The following is a 17,809-nucleotide window of genomic DNA, read 5'->3' on the forward strand; positions in this document are numbered from 1 at the left end:
TCCCGTTTTACCACCATGCTAAAGGTGCTGTACTTGATTGCTATCTGGTGACACGTGGACTCATTTTAAGTCCAACTCACCTTTAATTTAACTCTAAATCTTCAAGAAATCACTTTGATGACCTGAGCTTTGTTACATGGTGTGTTATCCTACTGGAAGCAGCCATAAAAGGATGGGTAAAGCCTAGTCCCAAAGGGAAAAACAATGTCAGCCACAATACTCAGATAGGCTGTGTTAAAGTGATGCTCAGTTGATGCTAAGGGGCCCTAAGTTTGCAAAAAAAATACTCACCTACACTTTTACACCATCACTACCAGTCCGAACTGTTATAACTAAACATATCTGTTTATGCCAAATTGTGAACCTACAATCTGAATGTCACAGCAGAAATCAAGACTCCTCCGCTCGGAAAATGTTTTTGTAATCTTCTCTCGTGCAGTGTTGGTGAGCCTGTGCAAACTGTAGCCTCGGTTTCCTGTTCTTAGCACACAGAAGTAGCACCTGGTGTGATTCTGCATACCTTGGTTGTAACGACTGGTTATTTGAATCACTGTTGCCTTTGTATCAGCTTCATTCTCCTCTGCCGCTCACAGAATATTTTCTCTTTTTCAGACCGTTCAGTGTAATAAAAAGTGATGATCGTGTGGGAAAAGCCAAGTTAATCAACAGTTTCTGAAACACTCAAACTATCTCACCTGCCACACTGGAAGTCATATAATGCTCGGTTTGACCATCAGCTGGTCATCTTGACCACGTCTACATCCCTAAATGCACTGAGTTCCTGTCATGTGATTGGCTGGTTAAGTATATGCGTTAACAAGCTTTAGCCTATTGAACTGAACTTGGAGCCCTCTGCTGAAATAATACCATAGTGTGACATGCTGCTGTATAGCTTTCCTTGCAAGGGTAATAATGCTGACTAAACTATCCTGCCTATTCACTTGAGGGTTTATTACCTGTTTCATTTATGCCTTGCTTGACCCCACCTGACCCGCCACTTAGATATTAACTAGAATATTTTCCTGGATGTTTAGTAAATAGAAAGATGTGGCTTTAGCCTTCACCTCATTTCACCCCATTCAAAAGACGGAACATGTACTTTCATAGCCAGCAGGGGGCGATATCAATCTATCTAAAGATTATGTGAAGCCTAAACACCACACAGGCGTACTAACATATTGTCGATGTAGTCGATCGAAGTATGACATCCTTAATTAACTAGATTGGTATTTTTCAACAATTTATGTAAACCGTTAATAGAAATATACTTTTAATTAAATTAAATTAAATTAAATGTGTTAATTTACTCCAACGATCTAAAAATAATCCCCCAAAAAGACGCTCATAATTATATTTGTATATCTACTATTAAGGTCTGGGCAAGTTTGTGTCATTGAAACATCGTGGTTGTACTCAGCTTGTCAGCAGCTAGTTAGTGCACCTTTAGCTAGCCTTGTAAGTGTAACACATTGTGTAGTTTTCTGACAACAGGAAGAAACCCGACATGATCCGTTAGCTTTTAACCAGCTCGCTAACACTAACAAACATGCTGACGTCCGTTGCCTGTTCGTGTGCGCGAAACGGGAGGAAAATATCGCTTCCTGCTGCTAGGCTGTGCACATTTTCAACCCTTAAGAAGTCACCAGAACCGCTAACTCTAACAGGCAGACGGGATGTGTCACAGCACCCTTTATCCAGGCTTCTCACACACACTCCCTGGCATCCTAGGCCCGTGTGTCTGTCAGCCCTCTCTCGAGGAGACGCGGACCCACTGGACTCCCCCTCTGAACCACTTAGATGGGAAAACTTCGGCTCTCTGTCTACCGACATGGCCTCCAGGAGGACGTTCAGGAAAAGCAGCCCAGGCCTCCGGGACCTGCAGTACCGGGAAGACGGAACCGGGAACGAAGAAGAGCGAGAAGACGCCGGTAAACCTCAGAGGAGGCCCGTGAGGAGAAATACACCGTACTGGTACTTCTTACAATGCAAAAAGCTCATCAAAGAGAACAAGGTTAGTGTGGCTGAGCAGTTTTATGTTAACTGCTGTTCTTCTTCTTCTTCTTCTTTGTGTTTAACTTGGCAACCAACGTAAAGGAGCATTCTGTTCTGTCTCTTCCCTGCTGATGTGTTTATAACCCTCCTCTGTGCTCTCACAGCTACAGGAGGCTCTGGATGTGTTCAGCAGGGACATGCTGCAGGGAGAGAGGCTGCAGCCGGAGGAGTACAACTACACGGTCCTGATAGGAGGCTGTGGACGAGCTGGACAACTGAAAAAAGCCTTCAAACTCTACAATGATGTAAGCATATTTAATTTGACCAATTGAAATGAGATGTCAGTGTGCAAGGTACACTCTAACTCTAAGTTAAAATATTCGTGTTTGACAGTTTTAGAGTGGTGTTGATTCAGGTGCTGCAGTTTCCAGTTGCTGAATTGTGATGTTTGCAGATGACATTGTGATATGTAGTGAGGCTAAGGAGCAGGTGGAAGCAAGACGGGAGATGTGCAAGGAGTAGAGAAGGTGAATGCCTGGGGTCAACAATCCGAAGCAACAGGCAGGGTGAAAGATTTAAAGGGAAGGTCTAGAAGAGCTTCGATGGTGTATGGTTGGGAGACGGTGGCTCTGACTAAAGATAGGAGTAGTTCAAGGTGGCAGAGTTGAAGATGCTCTGATTTTCATCAGTAGTGACCAGGATGGACAAAATTCTAAATGTAGTTTATCACAGGGACAGCTCAGGTGAAGCAGTTTGGAGACAAAGTTAGAGAGGTAAGGCTGAAATGGTTTGGACATGTGCAGAGGAGAGATGGTGGATGTAGTGAACAAAGGATGTTGAAGATAGAGCTGCCAGCAGGAAACAAGGAAGACCACAGAGAAGATGCATGAATATGGACCTCGCTTTTAATATCCACAAGAAGAGACTAAGATTAATACAAATGATTTGTACAATTGAACTGCCCCACATACCAGCTACTACAGCCATCAAAGTTACTATAAATTTATTTGTATGGCAGTCAAGATTTAATGAGAAACATTACTTTAAATGCTGCAGGCTGCCAATCCCTCCATCCCCCAGATTTGTGTCAGGAAAACTGTGGAGATTGGCTATAATCAAAGAACAGATTCTAGTATTTTTAAAGCTTCAGACACTGATGCGAGACTCCTATGTGTTTGTGTGTTAAAATAAATATAAGTCTTATTTCAAATTCAGAGGGGTTAAAAGCTTGGGGACTGCTTTAGTCCACTAATGCCATAGAAGAGCCAGCTTTCACAATCAGTTTAGTTTCATTGTAGATGTTTTGTTTTGTTTTTTTATATTTAAGTGTGTTATTCATTCTTGTCCTTTATTCTGACAGATCGTTATACACAGTCAGAAACCCTCTCTGTAATAATTTGTTTATTTATTTTTTTCTCTCCTAGATGAAGAAGCGTGGTCTCACTGCTAACGATGCAACCTACACAGCGCTTTTCAACGCCTGCGCCGAGTCGCCTTCAAAACAGGCTGGCCTGCAGCAAGCGCTGAAGCTAGAGCAAGAGCTGCGTCGCAAAAACTACCCTCTCAGCACAATCACGTACCACGCTCTTCTGAAGGTGCACGCTGTCACCAACCACCTTCAGGCCTGCATTTATACGCTCAGGGTAGGACACACAGCTGCATGTTTATAAGGGAGAAAGCTCATCCATTGTCACCAAATTGTGTCTTATTCTGGGTTTGTGTGCATTTTGTAGGAGATGCTGGAGAATGGTCATGCTGTAACTCAGGAGACATTTCACTACCTGCTGATGGGCTGCTTGAAGGACAAAGAGGCAGGATTCAGGCTGGCGTTACAGGTACGTAATACTTAAGTGTGGGATGTTTTTAGGAGTAAACTTTAAAATAGCCCAACCAATGCCAGCTCGTGTTGATCTTAAAAATCTGATAATGATACATCAGGTGGTCATTAAACAATATTGATACTTGCTACACGAATAAGCTCATTCGTAATGTTCATTTCAGGTGTGGCGCCAGATGCTGCAGTCAGGGATTCGTCCTGACTCGCACAACTATACCCTGCTCCTGAGAACTGCCAGAGATTGTGGACTTGGCGATCCTGCCTTGGCCACTGCTCTTCTGCTGGGGACTGACTGTGAGGGTCAGAAAGGGAGCAAGGATGTGTCGGAGTCCAGGTGCAAGGCTGTGATAGACATCGACCTACTTGAGAGAGAGTTATTTATCCAGCCTGAGCAGAAGGAAGACAGCAGTGAGACGCGACTCAGACATGACTCGGCCCATCTGATACCGGTCAGGCAAACAGTAAATGCCCGATTACCCGAAGAGTTAGTCGCCAACTCCTCTGCTCCTAACCTACTAGAACTTTTTGAGGGTAAAAGAGGTGCTGTGGTCTCCCTTGGCACTGTAGATAAAATGTCAGACAGGCTCGCCCTCATCGGTGGAGCTAAAGGTTTTCTAGAGAGGATGGAAGCTAACGGACTCAGTCCAAACCTCAGGACTCTGACCCTACTGGCCGACACGATGGAGCCAGGCTACCAGTCTCTGCAGGTGTTGTTGAAGGTCGCCAAACGGCATCAAGTGAAGCTTGATGTCGCGTTCTTCAACTCTGTGATTCACAGATCAGCGCGAGCCGGGGACTTGGACGAGGCAAAGGTGTGTGTGTGTGTGTGTGTGTGTGTTGCCATGTATGAAGTGTCTGTTGTTTTTGTTTGTGACGCCCATCCTGGAGCAACTTCTTAGGAGAAATAGTCCTCAGAAAAACTGTTGTCTATCTGGTATCTGTAAATCTGGAGGAGGAAGGAACACAAATTTTAAACTTGGGTAAACGTTAACAAAAGTGGAGTTAGAAATGTTTAAACTGTGCGTGCTGTTTTTCACACACTTCTTTCACTTTTCAGGCTGTGCTGAGTGTAATGAGACAGCGCAATGTAAATGTGGACCTGCAGACATTTGGGTGCCTTGCATTAGCCTGTGACCAGCAGAAAGACGGCCTTCAGTTGCTGAAAGGCATAGAGGTGACAAAGCATATGTTATTACACTAAATTTGGCTGTTTATTGACCTGAATTCTGTCTCTGGCATTGTTAGTGCAGAACTCGCCTCCTGCTGGTCGGTAGAAAGAATGCAGGGTTTAGGTGCTTGTGCATCTTAGTTAACTTTGCTCTATGCGTTTTTCCTCAGGAAGCAGGACTGAGGCCTAACGTCTACGTGTTCTCTGCTCTGATTGGCCGAGCGAGTCGCAAACTGGATTACGTCTACCTAAGAACAATCCTTAAAACCATGAGTGACATGAAAGTCTGGCCTAATGAGGTCATCATCAGACAGCTGGAGTTTGCTGCACAATATCCTCCCAACTATAACCAGGTTAGCATGCACCCATCTATATTGAGCACATCTATAATGATTGGTACATGAGTGTTTCCCACATATTTAGAGAAGGCATATGCTCTTTTCAAATAATTGCTAGGATATTCCTTTATAAGTTGTGTTTTTTGTTTTTTGTTTTTTTCTAATTCACAAATAAGTACCATATAATTAGCTGCCTCTCCAGTGAGTCTCTTATCACAGACTTCAGCTGGTGGCAAGCTCACTGAGGCTGCAGAGCAGAACAATTATTACTGGCTGCAGTCCAAAGCAGGCAAGTTGCAAGTCCAGCCAATGTTAAAATACACAGGCAGACCAGTCAAGTAAAATCTAATTTGGAAACACGGGAATAAAAAACACTGTAAACTATTTTGCTCTAATTGAAGTGTGTATGCTGTCAATCTTAATGCCTCTTTGTTTACTGACTTCAGTGCAGTCTGTAAACAGACAACTTCTTCTCATTTCGTGGCACAACAAAGATCCAACTTGGAAGGTGACTGTATGACTCACATTTCTCCTTTCACTCTGGTCCCCTCACTTTTTGGCACCCTCTCCCCTCTCTCTATCCCAGTACAAATCCAGAAACAACTATCTGGTCCAAATTGACGGTTTCCGTGGTTACTACCAGCAGTGGCTCAAGCACATGCCTGCTCAGAGCGCTGAGGAGGAGCAGGGAGCGCTGCAGTCCCAGACAGATGCTGCAGAGCTGAGAACAGAGGCTGCAGATGGGCTGACGGAGGCCCAGAGGAACCACAGAGCAGCAGCCAGGAGGTGTCATACTCGCAACAGGGACAGGAAGAGCAGCCGCACGTCCGCTGTGTGACTGAACTCCAGGAGATCATCACGACCACTCTTTTACCTGCTGCTTGTTCTGTAATAAACTTTATAACCCTGGATGGACTTGGATCAAAATAGTGGCTCGTGTGGTTGCGTTATTCTTGAAAAACAGTGATGTCATTGTAATTTATGTTCCAGTTTCAATTTTTTGGGCTTGTTTATTGAAAAATAAAACTTCTTCATCTCCATCTTTTCAGTTATACTGTCATTTTAAAGGTACCCGGCCGTATTTTCTACCCAACCAACCCATTGGCTTTCAGTGACCCACACTGGTCATAAAATTTGTGGATTTCGGGTTAACTGAGTATTAATATTGATCAGCGTTTCGATAAACAAACAGCAGTTTCATAACGTTGTTTGGTGTGAGGATTACCTGCATTTGTAAGCAAGTTGAGGGCCTTTGTTAAATGTCAGGTTTGCTCAGTTCATTTTCAAAGTCAACTTTTATCCAAACGAACAGTAAGCGTGAACCTGATGACCCAGAGCTGAAGATAAATCATCTTGCAATAAGAGGCAAATGCATTTCTGATTTCTAAAGCAGCTATTCCCAGACTCGCTGCTTCAGCCCACTCAAACCTTTAATCAGTACAGGACTGTACTACTTTGTGTTTTAATGGATTCAGTTTGATCTCCTGTGGATTTGCTTGAGACTGATTCTGCAGAATCAATTAAGCATATTAGGTGATGTGCATCTCTGTAATGAGAAGGGGTGTGGTCTAATGACATCAACACCCTATATCAGGTGTGCATAATTATTAGGCAACGTCCTTTCCTTTGGCAAAATGGGTCAAAAGAAGGACTTGACAGGCTCAGAAAAGTCAAAAATAGTGAGATATCTTGCAGAGGGATGCAGCAGTCTCAAAATTGCAAAGCTTCTGAAGCGTGATCATCGAACAATCAAGCGTTTCATTCAAAATAGTCAACAGGGTCGCAAGAAGCATGTGGAACACTGCTGCACGCAATGTTGATGGTGAACAGATCAAAACACTGACAGAATCCATGGATGGCAGGCTTTTGAGTGTCCTTGCAAAGAAAGGTGGCTATATTGGTCGCTGATTTGTTTTGGTTTTGTTTTTGAATGTCAGAAATGTATATTTGTGAATGTGGAGATGTTATATTGGTTTCACTGGTAAAAATAAATAATTGAAATGGGTATATATTTGTTTTTTGTTAAGTTGCCTAATAATTATGCACAGTAATAGTCACCTGCACACACAGATATCCCCCTAAAATAGCTAAAACTAAAAACAAACTAAAAACTACTTCCAAAACATTCAGCTTTGATATTAATGAGTTTTTTGGGTTCATTGAGAACATGGTTGTTGTTCAATAATAAAATTATTCCTCAAAAATACAACTTGCCTAATAATTCTGCACTCCCTGTATTGATGCTGGCAGCATCTGATAAATCACATAATTTATGCATACTGAAAGTAACCTGCCATGAGAGGACAGAGTGCAGTAGCTGTGTATTAAAAGTGTTTAATGAATGTGTTTTGAATATATCATTGAGGTCTATTTGATCCCAGGAAGGAAAGTGTTAGTAAACAGATTTACCAATATCACAATTCTGGTAAAATCTGACAGATTATTATTGAGTATTTAATTTAATACATGTTATCTTCAGTGATGTTTGACTGTCAGAGAGGAAGTAAAGAGTACATAGAAAAACTGGATTTAAACATGGTCCCGTCCGAGCATAGAGGTCGGTGAGCTCATACCTCAAACCCAGGCTTAACACTGATGTTAACCTGAAGAAGTGGCTTACATGCTTTCTACTTCCTAACTGACAAAGTTGAAGAGACTCGACCGAGTGACCAAGTGTTCCCTTAATTTTTAGGAGCAATGTATTAACAAGATGATGATTTTCACCTTAGTTAGACTGTTTTCTCTCTTCTATGCGGGAGGCGGCGGTAATGCAACTCGAAGCTGTTACACAGCCGCAAAAAACAGAAGAAAGAAACAGCAGCAGAGGAAGCGACGCCATCACATCCGGTGACGCAGAAATTTCGGTCGCCAGGCGCGAAGGAAAGCGTACTTCGGTTTAGACACAAACAGTAAAACAGAACAAGGTAAGAAAACTATGGTTTACGGTACCGACGCGGTCATTTATGTGGTTTACGTTACACGTTCGCCTGCAGCTAATAAAGCGCGAGGTCGACTTTTTTTTCTACGCGTTTCTAAAGTTGTAAAAATAAATAACTGTCCTCTTAAAAGTAAGAAAACCGTACTGTCCCTTTGTTAGGCTTGGCTGGAACAGTTCATGCTGCAGAATAACACAGTGTTGTTGAGAAAGTATGACCTCTAAAGTTTAGAAATTCACAACAAAGCACACAGCTGAGCCTGTGGGCTAGCAGCCTTGGTGCATGACTGCAGGGTTAAGTCTACATTCATGCACGCATTTCATACTGCAGGTCTGCATCTGTGAACTAACTGATGGTTGGTTTTCCTTTTTCTGTTTCTTTCTTCTTCTTCTTTTTTTTTTAACCAGGCATTTCTGATGTGCACGCCAGCAGACAGTGGAGATATAATCATCCTGAGTAGTGATGATGACGATGATCATAAGGATGACAGAGACATGTCCTGCCTCATCGTGGAGGTGGTGGATGTGAAGGAAAAAGGTGACAGCGGTTTTATTTTGTTTGCTCCATGTGTTTGTGGATGATCTTATGACTAATCACTAACAGCCTCTGTGTTCCAGACTGCGTGTCCTCTCCCAGCACTCTGGAGGAAGACCTGGTCGTGACCTTCTCCCGCCACGCTGATGTGCTACCTCATGCTCGCTACGACTGTCCCATACACTCTTTTACGTGAGATACACTTTGAAATGACCATCAGTGCTCTTTACCCCCGTCTTACTGTGTCAGGTGCTCACACTGCTTTTCTTTGGCACGCTCAGGCCTACAGAGTTGGAGACTAACATGCCAGTAGACAGTAACCAGCTCATTTGTGATCAGTGCTTCTGCTACATCTGCGATAAGCTGGCATCATTGGTAGGTGTTAATGTTAACAGGACAAAATGTTTCTGACCAGCAGTTTGGAGGGTTCACCAAACTGTATTCATCTGTTTTTGGTTTTTTTTTTGCTTGTTTTTGCTCTTGCCTACTCAAAAATTAAATAAATGCATACTTTTTTTTTTCTTTTTCTTTTTTTTAATAACACTGTATCAAGAAACAGTATGGGGGGAAATAAAGAATTAAAGATTTTTTTGTAGTGTTATCAGCTCATTTTAAGCTAATTTTGAATACAGGTCCTCTTCCACTTCTCTTACTTGTGGTGTGCCATAAGGTTCTGTACTGGGCTCTTATTGTTTCCGTTGTATCTGCTCCCTCTTCAGCACATTTTGGGCACCTTTAACAACATGACTGTCATCGCTGCTATCTGCTATGCTGATGACCTTCAGTTATACATCTCTCTTTTTAAGCTACAGATCCTGAATAGGTCTATAAAGAGTTGGATGGCAAACAGCTTTCTCCAATTTAATGAGGAAGTCCTTGTTTATGCCCCTGACTTATTTTTGCCTAAGGAAATAGAAGCTCTTGGTCGCCTTGCCTTGTTTGCTAAATTTCTATCAGGATTTGACATGAACATCACTTTGAGTGTTCATGTCTGATCTGTGGTTCACACTTTGTTTTTATCACTAAAGACATATTGTCAAGTCCCATTGTGTCACACTCTGACCTGGAGATTGTTATTTATGCATTTATTTCTTTACCCCTGGATTGCTGTAATTCATTGTTGTCTAAGTAAACACTTCCTGGAATGTCTGAAGGTTGGTCAGAGTGCTAAGTCTTCCAAGAGCTCTCATGGCACGCTGTTGCTGACCCAGCTGCACTGACTCCAGATTAAATTCAGAGTCGATTAAAAAATTCAGGTTTTGATTTTTAGAGCTCTTCATGAACAAGCACCAGCTTATGTCAGTGAAGTTTTACATCCCTATGTCCTCAGCAGGTCCTTGAAGTCATGGGGAGGTCTCTTACAAAATAGTGATTGATGTGCTTTTCTCGCTGGTTTTTCAGTGTGAAATGTGGTGCGTGAGCGGCATTTGTCACTGCAACAGCCACAAGAGGAGCGCCTTCTGGAGCAACCTCAGAAACCATAAGCTGCTGGGAGGACTGACTGCTTTCAACCTCACCCTGTCAGAAATGGACTCGCACCTCCGACAAGCAGGTGCAAACAACAAATTCATGCGAGGAGACACCCGAGATGAACCTCTTGTACTGTGACTTTAAATATATCTTACTAATGTATTTATTTATTTTCACTTCATGTCCAGCGACGTTGCTGCAGCAGTTCAGACAAGAGCTCTCTGCACTCTACTCGTCCTACATGAAAGGCGAGGCACTAAAGGAATATGGTCTGAGCCAAGAGAACCAACAAGGCTTCATCTACAAGTATGTTTCATAACACTCAGATTTTGATTTCTATATTGCAATGATTAGGAGCCACATCTGGACCAATTACACATCCATAGCTGTAAGAGATTCCCAATATGTCTATAAATATGTGGAGCATTTACATTGATTATTCAGGTCAGTGTTTTTACACTGTCTACGGGATGGGCACGGTCATAGCTGTCCGCTGTCTCTACCCTCTGCCTTTGCTGCACTGCCGCCACCACCTTCAACATGGAACTTCATCACTTTCCCCAAGTCAGACTTTTTAAGGCTTTTTAAGCTTCTTGAGCTTGCAGGTATACATCAAGCAGCTGGCTCGTTAATCACTTAATGCTCTGCTTTGATGTACAGTCCAGTTCACAATAACTTTGTATAATTATTTAGACATTTGACAGAAGGCCAACATTGAAGTGTGAACCACTGTCGTGGATCACCTTGTTCAGCACTTTCTTCTGGTCATTGGTCAGAGCATCACATGTCATGAGCTCCATCAGGTGTAGGAGGTCTTTCTAATCTGGTTGGTACAGTTTTTTGTGAAACCCACACAAAAAAGAAGAAGAAAGTAGCCATCAGTGGTCTTTATATTCACTTGGGCTTGAATTGTGGTCAATTCAATAAACTTTAGTTATATAGTGTCAAAATACATCAACAAGTGCCTCACAGTGATTTGGATTGTAAGGTGAAGATCCTACAGTTAGCCGACCCCTCTCGAGCCAAGTACTTGGTGACAGTGTGAAGGGAAAAACTCACATTGCAGGAGAAACCTGCAGCAAAACAGAGCTCAGGAAGGGGCAGCTAACTGCTGGGACCGGTTGGGGGCAAGTCTGCCATATCTTGTTACGGATCAGGTCCATGGAAGTTGCTGTGACAATTTTTGCCTTGAACATTCCCAGTAATGAGCTTAAACTTGTGGAAAGACCAGCTATTCATCCTACAGATCACCAAGGCTCACCTCAAACACATGACCCTTTAGACCATCTGAGGTCATTTTGGTTCCCTGAGTCCTGGTGACCAATATTGTTTAACACAGCTGATGCCTTAACATCAGCCATTCTTGGAGAAAGGGTGCACACTTTTCTTTGCTTTTAGTGACGTATTTGGAGATAGTGTTATAAAAGCTTCAGTTTCTTTTCATAGGACTGCCTGGTTGTAAATCTGCGATTTTATATTTTTGATTTAATTATTTGTTTTAAAAGTATTTCTTTATTTATTGCTTGTTCTGTTGATGCATTACTGACTTCTCCTCTAAACCAGCGGTCCCCAACCTTTTTTCCGCCACGGACCGGTTCATGCCCAACAATATTTTCACGGACCGGCCTTTAAGGTGTCGTGGATAAATACAACAAAATAAAACTAGTACCGGTACCGTAAAAAAGAAGATTTATTCATAACACACGTGAAAAGACCAAGGAAAACCGAGTTGAAAAAGTCTGACGTAACGTTTCAGTGAGGTCAGCTGTTAATTTTAGGAGTGCAGTGCTGGAACGAGTCCACACACTTGTATATTAAGACGTCTCTTTAACTTTCCTTTGTTTTTTGTTGTGTTTGTTCCAGTTACTCACCGGTGTTTGAGTTTGTGTCCTCGTTCCTGAACCAGGCAGATCAACAGGACAGCAGAGCGGCAGTCATCATGAGTCTGGGGGCTGCTGAGGACTTTATTAGACATTTCCATTTCTCAGGGTACTCACTGCAGTATTTCCGCTTCTACACACATTCCTTTTTTCTTAATTTTCAAATGTTTTTCAATATTTTTTATTCCATTTACAGGGGTTTCATCTTTGCTTCTCCAATGGCTAATGTTGATACAGCTAAAACGATGTTACTGCAGAGGTAAATGCATGCACGTTCACTTCTTGTGTTATACCTGTAGCTCATTCACCTGGATATTCATCTTCTACTTGTGTTTGTGTGTGCTTACCAGGGTAATAGCATTGGTACAGAGACAGATGGTGATGGCTAATTTTACTCCAGGCTTCATTAACAAACTACAGGAGTTTTGCAAGAAACTGCATTTCCCAGCTGAGCTGAGGAACATGAGAAACAGGTATGCTCGCCCTTTAACCTCCAGGGTTACCTGTTACATGTATATGTTGTTGCTATAACTTGATGTTTGTGTGCTCCAGCCTGTGTGTTCGCCCCTGGAACGACGTCCTGCTCGTGTCTGTGATGAAGGGGCAGAACGTGTCAGGCGTGCGTAAGGACAAAGGCAAGAAAGACGTCCTGGCTGAACAGATTTCTGTGATTCTGCTGAGGACGGAGCTACTGCAGCATCAGCGCAGGTTTGTATACGTGAACTCATCCACTTTGCTGTGTGTAGACAGCTGTCTAACTGTGTTGTTTCTGTCTGCAGGTACAGAGAGCTGTGTCGATATCTGCGAGTCGTCCAGACAGACGACACCGCACAGTGAGTACATGCACAGGTTCCTCTGTTTTTTGTTTTTTTTTTTCCAGTAAAGTGCATTTTGTGTTATTGTCATGTCAGTACATGATTTAAAAACATAACCAGCATTGAGTGGTGTTTTGAGGGTGAGGTGAGGACCAGGCTTGACTATTTGTCGGCACTTTGTAAGAAAATCCTTGATCCAGGTGCAGGCGAGAGTGAGACAGTTTCCTGGATCAGGATATCAGTGTCGTAGGTGTAACGTGTTTTGTTCTACATTTACAAAGTAAAAACTATAAGCCGATCACCCCCACGCCACGGCCATTAGGAAGAGGGGAGGTTTGAGGCGCTTCTGCACTTGCTTCACATTTTCAATCTTCTTCTTCCAGTCTAGGATGGATAATACATTTTTAATTGAAAAAGGGGAAAACTGTAGCTCTTCCATATTTCATAGTTTAAAACCCCATCTGGAGTTCATTAATTCGTTAAATATAGGTTCGGAAATGACTGTCAATCTGCAGTTACCATTTATAGAGAAACTAAAATCTCAAATCAAACTTTTAAATATTTAGACACCAGCAGTGACATGTTGCTGACTTGCTGCATTGGATTTGTTTCTCTGTCAGGTTTCAGCAGATACAAGACCTCATCCCCTACTTCATGTGCATGGCTGGAGACTTTTCATCAGCTCTCACAAGTTTGTTCCCCTCGGTGAATGCTCCCGCTTCCCACTTTACTCCGGACCTCTTCCTCTTTTATCTCAAAGTCTTTGAAACAGCGACTGCACCAAAGCTGACACCAGTCAGTAAACCGGGAGAGCTCTGCTGTGCTGGTGCAGCGTGGGAGTCTATTGAAGGTCCAGCAGAGATGTTTTGTTTTTTTTGGGGGGGGGGGGTTTGTACCAAGCTCAGAAGTGACCCAAGTCAGTTTGTGCTTGTGTCTGATTTTTCTTAGTGTTACTGTAATTATCACGAAATTTTCAGTTGAAAGTGCATTACTGAAGCCATTCATGTCATCACTCCACCACATTCCCGCTTCAACTGTGCATCCACATACACCTCAATAGAGATGTCACATGCACAATAATGTCATGTGATCGCAGCTACAGCCCTTTAAAGTTATACTAACTGTGACCTCTGCTTGCTTCTGTATGACCGCCTCCTGTGTGAGAAGTCTTTGTTGCTGTAAGAACAGTAACAAGAGCATATGAATCAGGTCACATGGGAATCTGATTTTGGCCACACAATTGCATCATTAATATGAACAGTTCAACAAAAAAAATCAACGCAAAATATCCAAATGAAGCAATGAGGTTTGCAGTGTAAACGTAGCTTCAGGATAAGATTTAGTATAAAACAAGGATTGATAAGAAATCTGATTCCCCTCTGTGTGTAGATGCTGTGCCGCTGAAACGTCATGAGCTGGTGAGGTTTGCTCTCAGGGCTCAGGGATGCTGCAGTGCTGTATATGCTGATGTAAGTTAAAAGCTCCTCATTCAAGTCTGAAAAATGTTTTTGTCTCTAGATATCTGCCATCTTTATTTCTTGGTTTAGGTACATTTTATACTTGTTAAAACCTTGACTAGTATGTCCCATGTCTGACTGCATGTCTAATACTCCTCTGATCCAGTCTCGGTGTTGGACCAGTTTGCTCTCGATTGTCAACAAGCCTTGCGGTTCACTCACTGCTTTACCCATGCCCAGTATGCAGTTTCTGCAGGTGTGTACTTCTTGATTGTTAGAGTTAGACTTGCAGCTTTCTCCATGTTTCTCTGCTTTGTTTCATTCTGTATTTTGTCTCCTCGATGTCTGAATGATGAAGGAAGCACGGGATGTTGTGAAAAGGATATTGCTTGATCAGAAGGGCTCCAATATGCAGATCCCACGATCCTTGCATGAGGTCAGTGCATTAACACTTACACTTCAGTGTTTAGAATTTGCGAGAACTAAACAGTCCAATGTGTTCGCAGGTGTATCCAGATCAGGCCTTGCTCCTGTTGGTGACGGAAGCTTTGAGCCAAAGAATCCTCGATTCCGTTTTGTATCCGATCCTACCTGTGCTCAACACCTTTCAGGTAGCCAACTCTTGCTTTCCTTCCATAGACGCCACGCCACTGTTTGTGCTTTCACATACTTAAGCTATATCATGTAAAGGGCTCTATTGGCACACGCAACAATAACGGTGCTATAATTTTGTGTAACCATGACAGTTTGAGTGTCTCTTGCATCTTTGTCTCGCTAAAGAAATAATTAAAGGTACTTTTCGCGGCTCCCTTATTTCCCAAGGCGTCGCCACAGCGGATGGATCTGCATCTTTTCATTTGGCACTGGATGGCCTTCCTTTTTTTCCTTTTCCCCCCCTCAAATTACAAAACAACAGACGTGCATAACAAATAAGACAAGTACAGTATAAAGAAACATGGAAAAGCTTGTTTTAGAGAATCACTCTCAGCCTCACTCTTCTCAAATTGATTACAGGTCATTTTTTATTTATATAGCACCAAATCACAGGAATAGTCACCTCCTGCTATGATTTATTGGAAGGTAATACAGATGACCCAACCAACTGGTAACAGTGGGGAGGAAAACCTACCTTTTAAGACTGGGGGGGAACAAAACAAAAGACACACTGTGGAAGAGTCATAAAATCCACGTGTCTTTGGTTATTGGAGCCACACACTGTTTTCCCTCAGTTAATTCTGTCTCCCGAATCCAAACTGGAAGCTGGTTCCACAGAAGAGGGGCCTGAAAACTGAAGGCTCTCCCTCCCATTCTACTTTTAAATACTCTAGGAACAACAAGTAGGCCTGCAGAGCGAGAGCGAAGTGCTCTAATAGGGTGATATGGTACTACAAGGTCATTAAGATAAGATGGGGCCTGATTATTTAAGACCTTGTATGTGAGGAGCAGGATTTTGAATTCAATTCTGGATTTAACAGGAAGCCAATGAAGGGAAGCCAAAACAGGAGAAATATGCTCTCTCTTTCTAGTCCCTGTCAGGACTCTTACTTTGATCTACAATTTTGTAGCTGCTCTCTAAAGAAATGTTTAAGATCCAGCTCTTCACTCAAGTCTCATCTGTGATGGAAACCACCTGTGACAGGTCAGATTAACACACCAGTAATGGATAAATAACTCTCCAAATTAATAAAAGCAGCTGAAGTTTAGTGTGTAGTTTCCAGCTGTTCACAGAAGTCTTTCTTCTGACATTTTTACACTTAGGATGCAGGATGCTTTCTCTTAGGTGAGAGTGTTACTTGCAGTTAAACATATGACACCACAACTTTAAAATTGTATGCTTTGTCTGTTTGTTTGGGGTCACTATTGACTGAAAAGATTCTATAATTTCACACTTTGAATTCTCGGGGGCTGTGCTGTTGTTTGTTGTTTAATCAGCTTTCTTGTGTTGCAGGAGAATTCATGGGCCTTTAGGTGGCTTTGTGAAAGTTTTTCCTCCAGTGAAGAACATCTGAAAAGATTCTTTCAGGCGATTGCACAGGAGAGGGAAAACAGCAGGTATGTGAACAAGTCTTGAGATAAACCACTACAAATCTCAGCATCCTTTAGCTAATCAAATTAACTTCCAGAAACAGAAAAGCTTTGATTTAATACCATCCCAGTTCCCCAAAAAAGTTTGTGTGCGTTAAATGTAAATATAAAAATGGAGTGTGATGTCAAGTGGCTTTATTGTCATTCCAACCATGTGCAGTTGTGCAGTACACAATGAGACGAGACAACGTTCCTCCAAGACCGTGGTGCTACATATGACATAGAACAGATAATCAACACAGGACTACATAAAGTGCAGTGTGCAAAAACAAAGACAGTGCAACAAGAGACAGAACGATACAGACAGAACAGTGCAATAGAAATGTGCAAAAAGTAACTTGGTGTTTGAATGTGTGTGATTCTGCAGATAAGTGCTTGGTATTGACGTGTATGAAGGTATGCATGTGTGTCAGTCCAGTTACTGAGTGTTCAGGAGTCTAACAGCTTGGGAAGAAACTGTCTCAGTCTGGCAGTGAGGGCCTGAATACTCCAGTACCTCTTGCCAGAAGGCAGCAGGGTGAAGAGTGTGTGTGCGGTTCCTCCACAATGCAAGTTGCTTTGTGGATGCAGCAGGTGCGTTAAGTGTCTGCGACGGAGGGAAGAGAGGCTCTAAAAGCGTTAGAGCTACATATTTATGCCGACTCATACATTACCTCAGCACAAGTGGGACAAGCAAGGACTTTTTAACTATGAAATATTGTCTGATAAAGGATTTTTTTTTTTTTTTTTTTTAATTCTAACAGCCATGTGATCATTTCAGCACTGCACGTGTGTCTGACTGAATCTCATTGTCATTACTTTTCTTCTTGTTCCAGTGCATCCTGATTGCACATACTTACCCCCTGCAGAGCTACAGAAGTCTTAAACACTGTTTACAGCACTGTTGCCTTCCACAAAGGGTTAAATACTGCGGAGAGTCGCCAGCGTCTTACAGATGCCCGACTGTACCTGCGTCCTCACACCAGCTCATGTTGGTACAATGCACATACTTCTGTTATTCATCTGATGACAAGAGACTTGATATTGATTCACCTTTTAATGTTCATAAATGTTAATGTTACAGTTATAAATAAAAAGACAGTTTTATGCATTAGATTGCTGAATCGCTGCTTGAATATAAAATGATTTTATTGTCTCCACAGCAAGATAAACAACAGTACAAGTGTCAGAGAGAAGGATGTTGTTGCTCTGTCATTTTATAAAGGCACTTTGTTTCAAATCGTGTGCTGTATACAAAAAAAAAACACGGTTGGATTAACGGGCTTTTATGGAGTTCTAGTTACCACAGTAACTGATG

General features: G+C 42.3%; 2 protein-coding genes across 5 annotated transcripts; both read left to right on the forward strand.

Moving 5' to 3' along the window:
* Positions 1-1,377: 1,377 nt before the first annotated feature.
* Positions 1,378-6,790, forward strand: ptcd1 (pentatricopeptide repeat domain 1). The gene is made up of 8 exons (XM_005929326.3): positions 1,378-2,011; positions 2,157-2,297; positions 3,417-3,635; positions 3,726-3,827; positions 3,994-4,641; positions 4,887-5,003; positions 5,168-5,350; positions 5,922-6,790. Exons 1-8 carry the CDS (start codon positions 1,547-1,549, stop codon positions 6,171-6,173), a joined length of 2,127 nt encoding a protein of 708 aa, XP_005929388.1. The 5' UTR covers positions 1,378-1,546; the 3' UTR covers positions 6,174-6,790.
* A 1,318-nt stretch (positions 6,791-8,108) lies between these two features.
* On the forward strand, positions 8,109-17,803 carry zgc:112980 (uncharacterized protein LOC503706 homolog). Of its 4 annotated transcripts, none has more exons than XM_014335846.2 (19): positions 8,110-8,259; positions 8,679-8,808; positions 8,889-8,997; positions 9,087-9,180; positions 10,207-10,357; positions 10,464-10,581; positions 12,139-12,264; positions 12,352-12,414; positions 12,506-12,628; positions 12,708-12,863; positions 12,935-12,988; positions 13,591-13,820; positions 14,360-14,439; positions 14,594-14,683; positions 14,786-14,863; positions 14,934-15,038; positions 15,993-16,066; positions 16,376-16,479; positions 17,328-17,803. In XM_014335846.2, exons 2-18 carry the CDS (start codon positions 8,688-8,690, stop codon positions 16,434-16,436), a joined length of 1,833 nt encoding a protein of 610 aa, XP_014191332.1. In that variant the 5' UTR covers positions 8,110-8,259; positions 8,679-8,687; the 3' UTR covers positions 16,437-16,479; positions 17,328-17,803. The 4 variants fall into 4 exon arrangements, 3 of the variants coding, with proteins under 3 accessions (XP_014191332.1, XP_014191335.1, XP_014191333.1); XM_014335849.2 differs by lacking the exon at positions 17,328-17,803 and adding an exon at positions 16,186-16,207; XR_006054746.1 differs by lacking the exons at positions 15,993-16,066; positions 16,376-16,479; positions 17,328-17,803 and adding exons at positions 15,250-15,435; positions 15,569-15,755 and having other exon boundaries at positions 8,109-8,259.
* Positions 17,804-17,809: the final 6 nt, after the last annotated feature.

This window comes from Haplochromis burtoni, unplaced genomic scaffold (genome assembly GCF_018398535.1).
Source record: "Haplochromis burtoni strain Fernald_Lab_line unplaced genomic scaffold, NCSU_Asbu1 Contig_122, whole genome shotgun sequence".
NCBI lineage: Eukaryota > Metazoa > Chordata > Actinopteri > Cichliformes > Cichlidae > Haplochromis > Haplochromis burtoni.

Coding starts and splice junctions, on each gene's coding strand:
- ptcd1 (XM_005929326.3), top strand. CDS start 1,547: ATGCTGACGTCCGTTGCCTGTTCGTGTGCGCGAAACGGGAGGAAAATA. Junction 4,642..4,886: donor GGGACTTGGACGAGGCAAAG/GTGTGTGTGTGT, acceptor TTCACTTTTCAG/GCTGTGCTGAGTGTAATGAG. Junction 5,351..5,921: donor ATCCTCCCAACTATAACCAG/GTTAGCATGCAC, acceptor TCTCTATCCCAG/TACAAATCCAGAAACAACTA.
- zgc:112980 (XM_014335846.2), top strand. CDS start 8,688: ATGTGCACGCCAGCAGACAGTGGAGATATAATCATCCTGAGTAGTGAT. Junction 12,989..13,590: donor CAGACAGACGACACCGCACA/GTGAGTACATGC, acceptor TTTCTCTGTCAG/GTTTCAGCAGATACAAGACC. Junction 13,821..14,359: donor AGCGTGGGAGTCTATTGAAG/GTCCAGCAGAGA, acceptor CTCTGTGTGTAG/ATGCTGTGCCGCTGAAACGT.